The following is a 17508-nucleotide window of genomic DNA, read 5'->3' as shown; positions in this document are numbered from 1 at the left end:
CCTCAGTCTGGGATGTCTGTGTCTGTGAGAAACCTTCCTTGTCAGGTTCCGTTCATCTTCCAGAGGCAAGAGAGATAACTGACTATAAAAGTCCAGTTTCCATCGTTGCCGAACTAGGCTAGCATTATGGAGTTACTTTTTGGCTGGACTAACGAGTCTATGCATAGTCCAATCAAAAACACACAATGAAATCGAAATCCGGTTCGTAAACTTTTGTGCAGATTTCGGTCGATTGCAGGATTTGCAAAGCATGTGCACCACCAACTTGTTGTCAACAGATATTTTTTCAAATCTTTTCATGTTTTTAATCAAGGTGCTGTCATGCGATGCACTTTGCAATGTAAGAGCCGTTTTATCACTATACAGATCTTGATTATCGATCAGATCGTCTTGACTGGGCACCGCCATTTTGTTTGAAACAAATGCAAGTGATACGAGAGGTGGAATCTGATTGGTCCACAGGAGAGGCTTAGAAGGGACATAACTCATAATAACCACTGGTGGCGCTACGATAGAGCCAAGGAATTCCAGCCTCGTTTGGCAAGGGTGGAAAATGGACTTTTAAAGACAGTTAACTCTCTTGCCTCGGGAAGATGGGTACCATTGGACATGACATGCTTACCCTTCTCGCTAACACCTGGTGTCATCACTGATTTTCAGTGATCCATTCATATATTCACAGCTATTTTTTACGTCCAGTGAAATCAGTTTTGTCGGATATTCAAGACTGCTTATTCTCTGGTGTTGAGGTAATATATTTGTGATTTTATACCTGTTGGATTTGCCGGAACCAGATTGGAGTAGCACTCTATTGCTTGTTGTAAGAGGATTGGTTGGTGAGGATTTGGGATTTGACTGATTGCACGTCATCTTGCCCAGATGGCATGGGGGGATGCTCATACTATCAACCACTGGTTTGTCTGACCCAGGTTGACTACTTACAGGCTGCGGTTTTATAGCTGGAATATTGCTGACTGCAGTGTAAAACAACAAATATAAAAAACTGTTGGCTTGCTGCATGTTGAGCCAAACACCAATAGGATTCTAAGTGGTCCTAAAACATCTGCATGGCAATGAGTTCACCATACATATGGTTTGAATTTGCAGAAACTGAGGTCTGAATGATCTTGCTCTCATAATGATCAATACGTTACAGGTTTTTGTATGCTACAATCACCCGTAAACACTGAGCCAATATTTGGTGTAGACGATAAACAGCCAATCGAGTGACAGCCTTGTTCCAGCCAGAGCAAAATGAGAGAGGATCTGACCAATCAGTGCTCATGTAACATTATACAAATGGTTGATCGCTTGAAATAACATGTATTAAGAACAAGTGGGAATAGTTAAATTTAGCTGCCAGACTTTAATAGACCATATGTAATGTGTCTGAATAAGGTTTTATCACCAAGAGGATTGATACACTGGACAAACTTCATGGGCTCACTGTTCTGATGTCCACAATACCCAATGTCCAGAATAATGAGTGTTTTGTATACACAGGTCTAGGTAAACCAGTCAACTGTGGTATACCAAGTGTTCAGTATAGTGCATGTCCCTTATTACCAGGGAGTCTAAGACATTCAGGAGAAACATGACAAGAATTCAAGGAGGATGTACATGCCTCACCCCAATATCTAATGACTAATCTTGCTGCTTATCCAACCTCATTGTGGTTGTCATCAAACTATGGTCATGCTGTAATTGGTCTTGTTACCATGGTTACAGTAGAGAATGATAAAACATGATAAAAGATGAATTCTATGCTGCTATTTCAATGACATAGATCAGCAATGTGAAATACCCTTGTTTTTTGCATGGTGTGAATACATATGGGTCGCATCATCTTTCTCAGGCTTGATACATATATCCAATAAATTAAATATGAAACAAAATATTTTTTATACATAATTTTGTTTAATATTCCTCTTCCACAGCTGTAATTCCAAGCTGCACTATTTCATCAAAAGATGTTTTAAAAAGACCGAACCAAATATATTTCTTATTTTACAGATTATCTTAGTCAGTTGTCAAGGTTTCAAAATAAAATAAAAAACTCTTGAAATAATACTTCTACCAAAAAGATGTTCAGGATCAAACACAATATTTTTTACATATTTTGTTTTACTTTTCAAAAGGTTAGTTCATCTGCAAAAGAAGAAAATAAATTAATCTGCCTCAATGCTGACTTTCAGATTATTATACTGTTTCCTACAACAATGTATATTTTTGGTTCATGGACCTATCAGTGACATTAAATTGCTGAATCAGCTTGTTATTTCATGACACAGCAGTACCACTGTTTTGAAAGGAAGCTGCATATATACATGTTGTTCTGTTCTTAAAGGTTTGAACTTTAATCTGAAGCTTAACATGTTAAAAATACTAACCATATACACATGCCACAGTCAGTAATACTCCAGGTATTTCACAGTGACCTGTAAACAATCTGGACCAGACAAACCAGTGACTGAAAGCATTCAAAACAACCCACCCCATCAGGGCACAATGCCATGCAAATAACCACTTCACTGATCAATTTTGGTATTAACTGTAGAATATAAACATATGATGCCTTAAAGAGATGTTGACAAGGCTAGCGTCAGCACGGGTCTACAGTTGGAGAGTTGGATTTGATCCCAGTAATGCTGTGTTTTGTTGGCCCATGCCAGATTAGAACCTGTGGGTTGAACATAACCTACTTCCCCATCATCTTAAGGAATATAACCTGATTCAAACTATCTGATCACATATTTGTTTTTTTTAGAAGATAACTTCTTTTTTTGAATATTCAACATGATAACCTTCTCAATACATGAATATTTTGTAGTGACAACAGTTAACCTGAGGTGAAATCTTGTGTATGGTTGGTTCATGGAGACATTCTCATAAAAATAAATGTTCAAACTTGATAAATTGTTCCATGTGATATGTATTCCTGTAGACAAAAAAAATAGTTGATGATTTTGGACACACTGTCTTATTTGGGAATAATGTACTGAAATGATTTGATAAATGAATACACATTGGTCATTGGACATAAAAAAATATTGTAAAATATTTATGATGCGTATAACCATATTCTTTAGTGCAGGTTGCAAATAATGAATATTTGAAACAAAGCATTTTTTGAAACAAAACAATTTTATTTGATGACAACTTTAACGTATGGCAAGTCTTAATGATGAAGAGAGGTGCTGATTTTATTAATTCATTCATCTCAAATCTCTGCACCATTCTAATGGTAGAGTTAAGTCAATGGACACTAAAAATTCCAAAATAAAATACAAGTGGAATAGCTTTATACATACATCAATGAGTTATGGATCATGCACACATTAAGAATTCTCATTCTCATCTATATGAAATACATGTATTTCAATCAGCCCTGCAGATGCAGGGTGTCATCAGCAAGATATGCTACACCTGTTGTATTTCTTAACCTCACATATTTACATAAACTTGCAATGACCCTGACCTTGGGTTTTCTTATCATGCATACAGGTCAGGTCAAGGTTACAAGGTCATAACTGGTTTATGGCAATGGTGGCGGAGAGATGGACACATACAGACTGTCTGGGTCATGGTCAGTTCTCAGGTTTTATTTACTGTAGTATTGACAAAATGAACGGATAGTTACTTCTTGCCACAAGTAAAATACCTACCATTTATACTTAACATATAAGGATGCTAATTTCCTCATGATAAATTGAGTATATAATGGTCTGTTTTTGCCGTAGTGTCCTTCATTTCTTTAAGAATATGACCTGAGGACAGGTCGGGCACTCGTTGCTTTTGCCATACCGACCTTGACCATGACAATTTGACATGATAGGTCACAATACCCTTTGCAGTTGTCACAGCAACGGTGACCTTTGTGATCTTTGACCTTCAGAGATTAGAACAAGCACCTGCAGACATGAAAGAGCTGGTTTTTGTATAATGTTATATGGACCTACACATGTACTAATATAACAATGCCTCACGGGTAATGAAAACGCATGATGATACATCATAGTGACAATCCAAACATTAGTACCAGAGCACCCAGTGTGGTTGTCCACACTGATGGCTTCGTGAAAAGCTTGTGGTGAGGCATGCAATTTGAAATAATGGACCCATATTTGGCACTTGAACAACCATCATGTACAAGTCTGGGGGGAAAGCTGATGATGTTGCGGATGAAGACGAAGCTGGGACAGCAGCTGTTGTTGCACAAACACAAGCTGTGATGGGGAGAATAACTTAGTTGCTATTGGTTACAGACAAAAATAGTGACATTTACATGTCAAATGTTTGTCTTGAGATCAGGAAAATATCTTCATCCGATTCATTTCCAAACAATACATGATAAAACGAACATCCCCCTCCTAGCACCACCAGGGTTGTCGGGGACTGACACTCACCAAGCAGCTCCACGCGGAAGTCATGTATCACATATACCCCAGTAATGCAGTTGCCATAGTTACACAATGCTTCTTGCCATCTGTGCCTGTGATGCAGTTGCCATAGTAACACAAGGTTGATTGCCACCCATATAATGAAGTTGCCATAGTTACACAAACTTGTTGCTCTCTGCCACATTTTCACAAAGTTGCTTGCCGCTCCAATAATGCAGTTGCCATAGTTACACAATGTTGAAACAATGCTGCTTTCTGTCTACATAAAACCATCTCGGAAAACAAACTCAAAAACACTTCCTCACTTGTGCATATTGAACATTTTGCTGTTGTGGGACTGTGGTACAGTACTATGGCACTTGCTTCATGCCATGTTGTTTAGTGTTGTTTCAGACGTCCATCAAACAACACTGTGCCATCACAGTACCCACAGTATCATCTGTGTTAGTATCACAGTACTTGCTGGTAGGTCGTCATCTTCCCATCTGTGTGATGTCATGGACATTATCTAGATGTTTCAAGTACTCACTGAATTCGTCTTGCATATCACAGACCATGGAAACACTTCCTCCTTGTACCGTTACCATGTCACCTCCTTGTACCATTACCATGTCACCTGGTACCGTTACCATATCACCTCCTGGTACCATTACCATATCATCTCCTGGTACCGTTACCATATCACCTTCTGGAACTGTTACCATATCATCTCCTGGTACCGTTACCATGTCACCTCCTGGTACCGTTACCATATCACCTCCTGGTACCATTACCATGTCACCTCCTGGAACCGTTACCATGTCACCTCCTGGTACCGTTACCATATCACCTCCTGGAACCGTTACCATATCACCTCCAGGTACCGTTACAGTATTACATCATCACTGCGAATCACTGATGTACCATGATCACATACCATCAATATTAGAATCCTCATGAGGCAATAGAATTATCATTTCTTGGTACATCTTTCCGTTTCGGGTATCATAATATCAGTGTCATTACTGGCTACCCTGATCATATTCACATTACCATAGGGTACCACTGTCCTGTTAGCCTCTCCCGGTAGGCGACCATTGCACCAGGTCTCCGTGGGACTTGATATAGATGGATGCCGTTACATTTTTCATTTTTGAATTTCATTTTTTGTTGAATGATACATCCGTTATGAACATAAATGGTACACTGACATCTGGTTTGGTACTGTCGTGACATCACAGTACTACATCGGAACCGATTCTCTTTGTAACACTCAAACAAGAAATCTTCCAAAAGAATTTTAAGAACCATTTATGGAACCATCCTGGTTCAGTATTTTGCATCATAAATCAAAGGATACCGTTTCCACATGTTACTGATGGTACCAAGCGGTACTTATCTTAAGGTACTATTTCAGTACCACTGTTCACAGTACCTCACCGTACCACAGTGTTTGAGTACTAGACATGTACACATTATGCATGAAGACAGCTACATTAGCAGAATGTTGACACACCACCATCACCATCACCACCACCAGGCACAGCCGAGACTGAATTTAAGGTGACTTGGCAGCAGACGTATAGCATGCACATTAGACATTCTGCAATGGTCCATGACTTTCATCACACAAGCCATCACACACGTCAGTGTTAGGAGTCCCCATACAGTTTTACACCTTTCTTATTTCTAGCCGTTTTTTGCTCTGAAAACAGCAAAAAAGCAAGGAGTATTAGTCGCAGAGAGAGAACTAATAAGCGCTAAGAGCAACTGGTGTCAAACAGTGCACATGCTATTCACAGCAAAAGCAGAGTCCAGCCAATCACATAGCTTGGCCAGGTTAGCTGGACCAATTGGAAACATCCATTCATTCACAGTGCTGATGTAAGAAGAGAACAGTAAGGAGGCTGGTGATTGGTCAATCAAGCAGAGAGGAAAATATATGGACCAATCAAATCCAAGAATGAGTGTAGTAAGATGTGGAGTGCTTTAAAGCAAATAGGTCAAAAGTGTATGTTTTTTGGCAGGCGGGCGGGCGGACAGGCGTTTGTACAGATGGGCGGGATGGCAGGCAGTGGTGTCGTACACAGCTACAATCAAGTTCCACCGATGCTGAGACTTGGAAGCTTGGGGATAATGGACCTGGTCTGCTGAAGAGATAGAGGATACGGGTGTTAGTTCACCAACTACTGTGCCTGCGCCAAAGGTGCATGTACTTATGTGCAAGGTCAGACCCAGGTTCAAATTATGTTCAGACTAAGTTCAGACCCAAGTTCAAGCCCAGCATTTCTGATTGCCTACGTTATTTCAACCCGACTGAAAGATCGAAACGATGTTTACCATGCAAACACATTGGATTAAAAATTTTAATTTTAATGAAATTTAAACATTTATCATCATTTTCCTCCTTGTTATGATCCATCTCTTTTTGCTTTCATTTCAAGTGCAAATTTGAAACAATAATTCAGCTTGTTTACTTCATCATAAAATAACCATCTCTGATACACATAGAAACTACTCTGTAACTTGTCCTGCATCCTGTGTCTAACCACTTGCATCCCCATACCAGCTGAGGAAAACTTCAAGGGTGACAACCAATGTACTAGAATCATAAATAGAATTCCACATCATGCACTAACTACAACCACTTACTGATCGGCCCCTCAAATGGTCAGGTGAAAGATCAAGACACTTAAATGTATTTTGGATACTCTCGAAGCATGCCAAATGACTTCAAATCGAAAATCTGCATCTTGCGTACTGTATACTATTTAAGTTGTATTTATTGCATCCTGAATACTCTATAAGCAGGCTTTGAATCCCAAATTTTGAAAGTAGGCAGGCACACACGCGGCAAGAGGAACATTTAATTTCCATAATAATCATATCTTGTCATGTCCCAAATCCAACCACCAGTGTCTGGTCCCAACACCACATTATTATAACAACTGATCAGTGCGCACTCAAGTGTAATTTTCAGCTCCCTGAGGAGAATACAACCACAGCTGCCTTAAATTGTATAGATGTTCCTTATATTCAACTGTTGACCTGGGTCTGAACTTGTTGTCTAAGGCTAACAGGGGCCGGGGGTGAAAATCTATTTACAGTAAACACTACCAGTGGTGGGTAAAAGATCTGTTGCATGAAAAAGGTGTATGACATGAACGCAGCTGAAATTCATATTAAATTGTGTTCAGGGCATGGCTTCAAACAGACCGCTGAAAAAAATGCAAACAATCATATTGTTTATAATCACCAACTTTGTCATGATTCTCAGTCTGTAAAACCTTGGTTTGAAATTGTAAGAGTTAGATCCCCTTAATAGCCAGGGGACATAACCCCAATATATCCATGCAGTTTGGGGTTTAATTTGTCTTGTCTATTTTATGGATATTGATGATAATATTTACACACTAAATGAGCTTGCTGTTTTACAGTGAACCTGAGTCAAATCATTTACAAACACTGATGATGTGATCTAATTTAGGAAATGCTACCTCATCACAGGTGGCGTGCTTCTTAACTGAGGTAAAATCACAACAGTGATGTGGATCTCTTTCAGGATCAGTGAGTGAGTGAGTTGGGTTTTAACGCAGCTTTAACAGTATTACAGTTATATCACGGCGTGTCAGCTTAATGTGGGAGGAAAGCCCGAAGTGATGCAGGTCTCAAACGTCTACCACTTCAGTGAAACCCAGGAGAATGGGTATGGTGCTGACAAACCTAGAAACATAATCGGGGTGAACCGGGATTCGAATCCACAATCATAGGTTTCTGGCGTGCCAAAGGGACGCAACTCTGCACAGCAAATCGCAGCGCCTTAGACAACTGGGCCACCCGTGACCCCGAGGTCACATGTGAAGAGACAGACTAACTAAACATCTATTCTGCTGAAAACATGTTCACGTTATATTAATCCCTTAGCAAAAGGCAAGGGTATTGGATGTTATAATTATATTAATACTTCATGGACTTTCAGAATAGTTTAAAACTAATCTAAGACTTATGGCCTTTTGGAAACCATTGAGAATCATGACAGTTGAGAGTTATCTCCCTTGAATCATGAATCAAGGAATGGTGTAAACGTATTAGTTTGTCAAATGTTTTTTATGGCCTTTAAGGTAACCAATGAGAATGATGCTAGGTTAGAGTTATCTCCCTTTTGTCATAAATCAAGGAATGAATTAAAACTACTGGTAATATTTGTTCTGGACAGTGTGATCTATGGCCTTTTCGTTACCAATGAGGATGGTGATGAGAGTTGTCTCCCTTGCTTCATGAATCAAGAGTATTTGTTCAAGTGAGATTAATGGTAACAGTGACTCCGATGGTCGGGGAGAGTTATCTCCCTTCCTTTCTCTTCGGTCTCTGTAAGATGCAAACAATCTGGCCATGCACGTCATCAGCAACAACGCAAGCAACGTTTACAACAACGATTCAAACAACACAAGCAACAGTGTGGTGATGGTGATGCAGGACAAAATTGAGAAGCTCATTGAAGGCATAGGAAAACAATTAAATGTCAGACATCAGTCAAGCGATTATTTCATAGCTAACCTGAATGATCATATTTCTGTTCCTGCTGAAGAACATATCTCCTAAGGTAATCCACATGTTCAAATATGTATATAATAATTCTATACCTGGAGAATTTAACCTGATTTGTCAAGGTAAGCTATTTACATATGTCAGATTACCTAACAACTTTAGTGAAATACGTCCATCATTGAGTGTCAGGAGACATTCGTCTGTACTCATCTTCTTGGAATATTATTCAAATGCTGCTAGAATTTCAAAAGAAATACTCCTTGTGTACTTCACAACCTGATACAAACACCCATTGTATTTTATTCAACATGGAGAGGTATTCAATTCTACTAACATGAGAACAGCAGACATATTCACAGCAAAGTAGATCTCTAGTTATAAAAATGTCTATTCAAAAATATGTTCTACTCCAAGAGAATGGAAACACTTCAACTGTGCCCCAAATACAATATTGGTTCTACTGCAAACAGAGTGGATCCAGTGCCTATTTCAAAATTCTAAATGCCAATAGACTGCAGGTATATCTGTAAACAAATCTATTTCAAAGGGAGTGAATACATATTTATCGGACATTTCTATCTCGAACTTACTCTTATTGTCAGTCACCTGGATATGCAAGTTTTGTTGTCAGCCTTTTCATCATCATTTTCATTGTAAATATTGATCTGTGTGCTTACCATCTCCAAAAATAACTACCATTGCGCGAATAAAAATTCACCTATATATAATTTTTGCTATGTGCTTCCGAATACCAGGGAACTATCCTTTTTCTATATATTCATCTATTCCAAAATTAATATTTTTCAACGAAATCAAAACATACAGAATGTGTAGAAACAAAACAACTTTAATTTGTATCATCTGCAGAATATCACACAAATGTGGTCACTCTACAGCAAAAATATAATATTAATACACAAATAAATAGCATAATGAATACAGGCATAATATTTTGATAAAGAAACATAAACACATTCATAGAATAACAAAATTCTTGTAATATAATACACAAAAAAATGCTGTTAAGGAAATAAAGATTGAGAAAATCTATTTCAAATAACAAAAAGTAAAAGTTCAAAACAAAAAAACTGGTAAACTTTGTGTAAACATAAGTTTATGTGTATCTGTGTTTTAATGTTGGGACTTTACAAATGCTATATTCTATATAATGTTGTTGTCAACACATGTCCTATTGAAAACACAGAAAGTCTGACATGTAAACTAAACTAAAAGAAAGGTTCTTATATTATTATAAACATAATGGAAACAAACATAATATATTTTGCTTTCCAAATATTAATTTTCTCAATCTATATTTGAAAACGTATCAATGTGGGAACTTGGCATAACATTTTAATAAAACATGAGCTTCCCAAAACAGTAGCTAGAAAACAGAAGGACAAAAAGGGTGGTTTTTAATGACACCAAACGAAGTTATAACAAGCAGTTTGCAAATAGACAATGGTGAAATTAATATCAAGATGCGTTTAAAGACTTGTGCAAAAACTGAAAAAAAAGGTCATGGAAATAGTACCTGTATTTAAATTTCAACATATTAAATATGAACTGATAACTACCTGTCAGTATCTGGGACGTCATCAATTACTAGGACAATATGCAACATATTCCAAAGGTAATAAAATGAAAACAAACTTAATAAAACTTGCATTTTATCACAAACGATTCTTGATTAATGATTTTTTATTCATTTAACAATAAATATGAAATGATAACAAAGAATTAAATCTTGACTATGAAATATAAAGTGAACTGATGTGAAAGGATTGTGTGGATATGACTATAATACTGCGAGATTATCACATTAACAATGAACATTATAACATAATGAAAACAGTAAATATCATGTAATGAACTCTGTCTTTGCACAAGGAAATTCCAGACTTCCGAAACATGCACATTTAAGAAAAAAGGTCTCAGAATGGTAAACCTGTTGGTTGGACAGATGCTACAAATTGATGATGAAAGCCCAATTTCAAAGTCGAAAATCAAACTCCTACATCCTAGTCTCGCAAGCTACTTTCAACACATGCATCCTCGGTAATATGCTATCATGATCAACAATGGAGCATGACTGAATGTTACTATACTAACAACTATTGATTCTATGTCACATTGGTGTGGACAATCTAGACTATCATATAAGGACACACAATTGATATATTTACAGGAAATATTATCATAATCAAGGAATCGACACTTGGATACCTGATTAGGAAACTATTGGCACGCTTATATATATTACAAATATTTACAATTTAAAACTTAACAATACCCTCACTTGTTGCACCTCCGGTCTGCATGTACAAATCTTCCCCATATTATGAATATATTCTTCAATATATCTTACCAATCATAGACCCTTCCAAAAATGGGCCAATCAAGAGGTTCTTCGTCTATTTAACACCCTCTTAAAATTCATTGTACAGAAAAATCAGTAAACTGACAAAATAAGCTTGTTTACTCAGAGTACAAAGTTACATGTACTGAAATGAACACATTCATTTTTTAGATTCATACCAACATTCCAACTTTTTGATGAATACGGCAAGAATGGTATAATATCTAACACTTTATTAAGAACAAGAATGTCTTTTCAGACGAGGAAGTATACGATTCATGGTCGAGTAGGTCGAAAATCAGAAACTTGAAAATTTACACGTTTTGATTTCAACCAACAGAAAATCTGATAGTGAATATATGCTTAAATTTGCAAACATTCAAACATTAGTACAGATCAATATATTCAGGAAAGTCACGTACATATTCAGAATTTGAATATCAAATTAGCTAAAATGTGACTATTTACAAATGTTTAAGTTCTTGTATTTACACAAATTACAATTTAAACTCATCCTAGACCTATGACGAGAAGGGAATGGCTATTAACACACTTGGTGAGCCTATAGGTCGAGTCAACATGTAGGTCACATGAAAGCCAACATTTAGCTTCTTTATATGCGATATCTTGAAAAAATGTCTGAAGTGAAAAAAGAATTATCTTCCCCAATTCCTGTCTCCCAGAGACTTTAGCAAATCTTAATTTTTGTGGTTTACTAATTTGATTGACAGGTGTAGTAAACTGATACCAAAATGAAATAACTATTACTATCTTTAACAATAGCTTATCAAATGCATTGATTTTAGTCTGGACTGCAAGCTTCTAAAAAAGAACACTTCTCAGAAGTAAATACCGTATTCGATGTAATAAGCGTCCATCTCTAATAAGCGTCCACGGGGATATTTACTAATATATTGGCTAGTGAACAATCCCAATTAGCACCCCTTCCAATTGATCAATGTACACAAGACTTATCTATTCGTGTATAATACGCACTCATGTATTAATATACCTGTCATGTATAATACGCACAGACTTTTCTTCTGTATCATTTCAGTCTGTCAGCATAAACCACAAAATTTACGATTTTTCAACTCTGTTTTTTTCTCTCACTAAAGTATTCTAATAAGAGCCCCCTATTTCTAATTTTGAGAGCACCCTGGACGCTTATTACGTCGAATATGGTACATAGATTACTGTAGAAATACTAAACATGCTCCACTTATTACAATTTATTTTCCCTAATAAACTGACCAATCAAAATCGCTTTTTCCAAAATGAAATAGAACAATATTAGTTTATTATATTAGTTTTTAATCCGACCAATCCCAGCTAATTTAGGTGCACAAATCTGTACACCATTAAATATGTGTGGCCTTTAAGGCCATGGTTATGCCATCTATCTCTTAAAAAATTGACATTTTCAGTGGTCAAAAAAGGGCCCTACCATACCTTGTCCTTAGACGACATGTATATTATTTTTCACCGAGTTAAATCTGTGACCCTGACAATCAGTTTAACGGCTTAGAAGGAATAAGAAGAAAACAACTATTGTTATTTCTTGTCCGTAATGGCTGCTTTTAGGTCCATTCTATTGTTATTATTTTCCAACTAAAATTCCAAGTAATATTAAAAGGCTGGCCATAGGAACAACAAAACCAGGAACAATTTCTTCCAAATCGGTAAAAGAGGAGCCCTCAATTCTTCAAAGTCCCTCGTCTAAGAACCTATTGCTGAGAAATCGAATTTTACAGTTATAAAATATCTTTAAAGACAACAGTTCTGATTATATTATGTTGTGAAGCCAGACTTTTTTATTTCTTAAATAATTTTTTTCAGAAACTTCCTGGTTGGCAGGTGGGGAAAATTAAAAAAGATACCAAAACAATTTCCTCTGTTTTTGAAAAGGTTTGTTTAGCAAGTCTTGCAGTCTTACATGCTGGTATTGTATATTCTTTCTGTTTAAGACGAAAATGCATCTGGCAGGATAAAAACGATTTTCTTTATAGAGTTTTCCCCAATATTTTAGGGTCAGAGAAAGAAAAGTATTGCCTGAGAAGCTAAATGTCTTGTTTCTGGCGGCTGCAGTGAAACAGAAGTGTGAATGAGCAACAACAGTAGTGGACAATGGTCAGTGCTTAAACCCAGCTGACCAGGTGCTGGGGAGAACGGGAAGAAGTCTTACTTTCTTCCGGGTCCCACTTAAAAATTCCTTGTACATATCGGAGCGTAGGTAGCGGCTGTAGCTGTCGCTCTTCATCAGCTTGAATATATGGTCCTGCAACAGACAACGATGATGGCAGGTCAGTGAGTGAGCGTGTGTGAGTCAGTATTAATGCTGCTTGAACAGTATTCCAGTTACATCACAGTGTGTCAGCATAATGTGGGAGGCAGGTCTCAGATATCTACCACTTTGGTGAAACCCAGAAGCAAGGGTATGGTGCTGACAAACCTAAAAACATAATCGGGGCGAACTGGCATTCGAACCCATGATCATAGTTTTCTGTCGTGCCCAAGGGAGGCAACTCTGTACAGCCAATTGTGGTGCCTAAGACGACTGTGCCACCCATGGCCCTGGTCAGTGAATGTTTGTTTTTTTGTTTGGTTGTTGTTTAACGCCACACTCAGCAATATTGCAGCTATATGACGATGGACTGTAAATAATTGAGTCTGGACCAGACAATCCACTGATTTACATCATGAGCATCGATCCACGCAATTCGGATACGATGACATGCATCAACCAAGTCAGCAAGTCTGACCACCTGATCCCGTTAGTCGCCTCTTACGACAAGCATAGTTGCCTTTTACGGCAAGCATGGGTTGCTGAAGACTTATTCTACCCCGGATCTTCATGGGTTGGTCAGTGAATGAGTTATGATGGTGAGTTGTAGTTTTGGAGATGTTCCTGAACCATCACATAAATCTGTTATCAATGGATAGTGTTATGGATGCGATTAACAAATCCGATGAAACTTGGTATCACGATTGATAAGTATGCAAATGAGGTCTTCTATCAGGAACTACTTTCAATGAACTCTTTACATAGATGTGATGCCAACTTGCTAAAAATCGTTGCATATAAATAACACTGACAACACCCCTTCAATTTTCATAAGAAATCTCTGCCAATCTCTTATATGATTCCGACCATATTATGAGCATGTGTTTATGAATCACTATAAAAAAGTAACATTTCCATAAGTTCTTTTAGGCTTCCAGATGTGCGAGTGCTGATGTAAACAAACACAGCTGCAAGTCATTTGGAACTATATATGACATGGAGGGGGGGGGGTCACCTGGACTTTGTAATCAAAAGTTATTTCAAAAGTTACACATTAGTTGCTGGGGATTTGGAACTATCCCTCCCCAAACTCACCTGAGCTTCATCGAAGCAGAATCGTGTGGGACTATTTTCTACCCTGCGTCTGACCAGCTCCATCACCTGGCAGTCGACATTCACGGGGTTGTGTGCACCGGGCGCCAAGAACTCACTGGAACAGACAACACAATATATAGTTCACAGGAGTAGAAAGATCCTACAAAAACCCCTTCTTATCCAGACGGTAACTTCCCAGTGAAGTGGCCCTTACTACCAAATAATGAAGTTATTCCTCTTTGTATACAGTAATAATCAAGAAGGATGGGTTTCCAGATCAACAATGTCTAGGCTAAGAAGGTTCTGCTGCCTCAAGATTTGGTTTGTTGGTTTGTTGTTTAACGCCGCACTCAACCAAGCCTGACCACCCGATCACGTTAGTCGCCTTTTACGACAAGCATAGTCGCCTTTCACGGCAAGTATGGGTTGCTGAAGATCTATTCTACCCCGGAGATCTATTCTACCCAAGCATCTTACATTTAGACTGGGTGGACAAATTTCGCAGTGTTCACCAAACATTACCATCCATGAAGGCTTGTCTGACTTTCACGCAGAGAGGTAATGTATCGACTAAAAGATCTGATTGTATTAAGATTGTAGTCATCTCGGAGTTCACTGGTTCTGCTTGCAACAAGAGGAGGTGATCCGGCCAATGTGTGCTCCTATTATATTGGGTGACCAGGAGGAGGCAGAACTGTGCTTAATAAACTTTGACACAACATTCAACAGAAATGGCTATCTGAAAAGACATGTATTAACACTAGCAGGGGAAAACTGGGTACAAAGTGTTCCTGTTAGTTTAGTTTAGAAACACATTCACCTCCAGAGTGAGGCTAAATAATCTCAAACCTACCTAAACATTTCGTGCACCTTCTTATTCACCTCCCGCATCGGAAGTCCCTTTAATTCCTGACATGCCAGCCAGAATCTGTAACACAATCACATACACATGACCTACTGACAACAAGGTCTTACCACCACCTTAAAATTGGTGGAATCATGAAAAAATTATTTCAATTCCTAAACTACTGTCATGTTTTGGAAGTCTCAAAGCAGAAAATCTGTCACAAAAGACTAACCTCTCAAATGTGCAGCTATGTTCAATTACTGAAAGCACTACCGTATTCAATGTATTGAATGCCCTAAATGCCTCCTCCATATCAAAACTTGTCCAGCATCCTATATTTGGTAATACATAGTTCCTTCCTGTCAGATGTTAGATTATTTTCAAATCATATGCAGTATAAATTGTTTGATAGTTATTACTTAGAAGTTGAGATGACAAGGTAGACACAATTTTATGGATAACAACTTCTTTAATACTGTAAAAAGCGATGTTCTAGTATAGGTCCTTATACCGTTGTCAAGCCAACGGCTTGTTTGGCTTGACAACGGTATAAGGATCTATACAGGAACATCGCTTTTTACAGTATTAAAGAAGTTGTTATCCATAAAATTGTGTCTACATTGTCATATGCAGTGTGTGTGTGTGTGTGTGTGTGTGTGTGTGTGTGTGTGTGTGTGTGTGTGTGTGTGTGTGTGTGTGTGTGTGTGTGTGTGTGTGTGTGTGTTCGTGTGCGTGTGCGTGTGCGTGCTAGTTCGGACGAATGCAGATTTTATAGTGCTGGCCCACTGAGATACCTTGCCGCAGTTTAACACTCAGACACAGTATAGACACATGACTTTCCGCTTTCCGGACGGATGCTCTATCCACTAAACCACGGAGGCGGTCTTTCTCTACGAATAACTGTAAGTAGTGCTTATTGTCTATCTGATGTCAGTTGTTTTGTTTGTTTGTTGTTTTATGCAATTACTCCAATATTCCAGCTACATGACAGCGGTCTGGACCAGACAATCAAGTGATTGACATCTGGAGCATCGATCCACGCAATTGGGATACAATGACAATCAACCAAGTCAGCTAGCCTGACCACCCGATCCCATTTGTCGCTTCTTACGTCAAGCAGAGTCGTCTATTATGGCAAGCATGGGTTGCTGAAGACCTATTCTACCCCAGATCTTCACGGGTCCTGATGTAGGTAGTATTTATAGTCTGTTTGAGTAAGTAGGACTTAGTTAATATGAAGTAAGTACAACTGATAGTCTACTTGAGGTAAGTAGTACTCAGAGTAAAAGGTCAGCAGTTATGCCCCACAAATTGCAGATAACACTCAGAAGACACACATATACTTACTTTAAATTTTCACCACTAAATTCTTTGTCTAAAAATTTGCTGAACTGGTCCCTCCCTGCTGTGTCATTGAGTAGTTCCTCCACGGAGAACGCCCACCTCTTGACTCGGCGTTGCGGGATGTCACGACCGCTTCTGTCAATAGGAACGGCACTTGAAGGAAGCAAACAAGTTTGGGACTCCCAGAAGCAGCCTCTATTATTGCTTGCACAATTTCTTTCCAATCAGATTTGGTTTCCATGACAATCATATGTGGAAACTACTTGTGCCATTTCTCCCATGTATGCAGATAATAGGATGAAACATGTTGGCAAGCTAGTGTGCGGTTGGGTCTAAGATATATTCCAATTTTGCACATACTTTGATTTTTATTGCTTGCAATAACAGCATTTACACTTTGGTGACACTAACATCCATGCCAATTGTCAATATATTTCGAGAAAAAAAGGCTGATTAATATTCATTAATGGTTTCGAAAATATGGCCGCCATGTTTAACATGGGCACAAAATCCGGTAAGCAAATTAAAAAACCCCGAAACAACATAACTAAGATCATTTACGAAAATTTTCAACTAGGCCTTGTAGTTTCAAGTGAAATGTAGAAAATACAGCGACACTAGAAAAAAGATAGGTATTTGAAAGTCAAAGAGT

At 38.0% G+C, this 17508-nt stretch overlaps 1 protein-coding gene across 4 annotated transcripts in view; it reads right to left on the bottom strand.

Moving 5' to 3' along the window:
• Window positions 1-553: 553 nt before the first annotated feature.
• LOC124116159 (regulator of G-protein signaling 7-like) overlaps window positions 554-17508 on the bottom strand; it is a 142776-nt gene continuing 125821 nt past the window's right edge. Inside the window, exons 12-16 of one of the 4 annotated variants that reach the window (XM_046477391.2) lie at window positions 16860-16991; window positions 15519-15593; window positions 14666-14780; window positions 13472-13564; window positions 554-6529 (exon numbers count right to left, since the gene is read on the bottom strand). In XM_046477391.2, coding sequence (XP_046333347.1) covers window positions 6476-6529; window positions 13472-13564; window positions 14666-14780; window positions 15519-15593; window positions 16860-16991 — 469 coding nt within the window. In that variant the 3' untranslated portion in view covers window positions 554-6475. Of the gene's footprint in view, window positions 6530-12352; window positions 13565-14665; window positions 14781-15518; window positions 15594-16859; window positions 16992-17508 lie in introns of those variants that run through there. The other 3 variants (XM_046477392.2, XM_046477393.2, XM_046477395.2) reach the window with 3 other exon arrangements.

Source organism: Haliotis rufescens, unplaced genomic scaffold (assembly GCF_023055435.1).
Source record: "Haliotis rufescens isolate VD_foot unplaced genomic scaffold, xgHalRufe1.0.p SCAF_3, whole genome shotgun sequence".
Classification (NCBI taxonomy): domain Eukaryota; kingdom Metazoa; phylum Mollusca; class Gastropoda; order Lepetellida; family Haliotidae; genus Haliotis; species Haliotis rufescens.
Note: the sequence above shows the minus strand (reverse complement) of the source record. Positions and strands in the feature narration are given on the sequence as shown.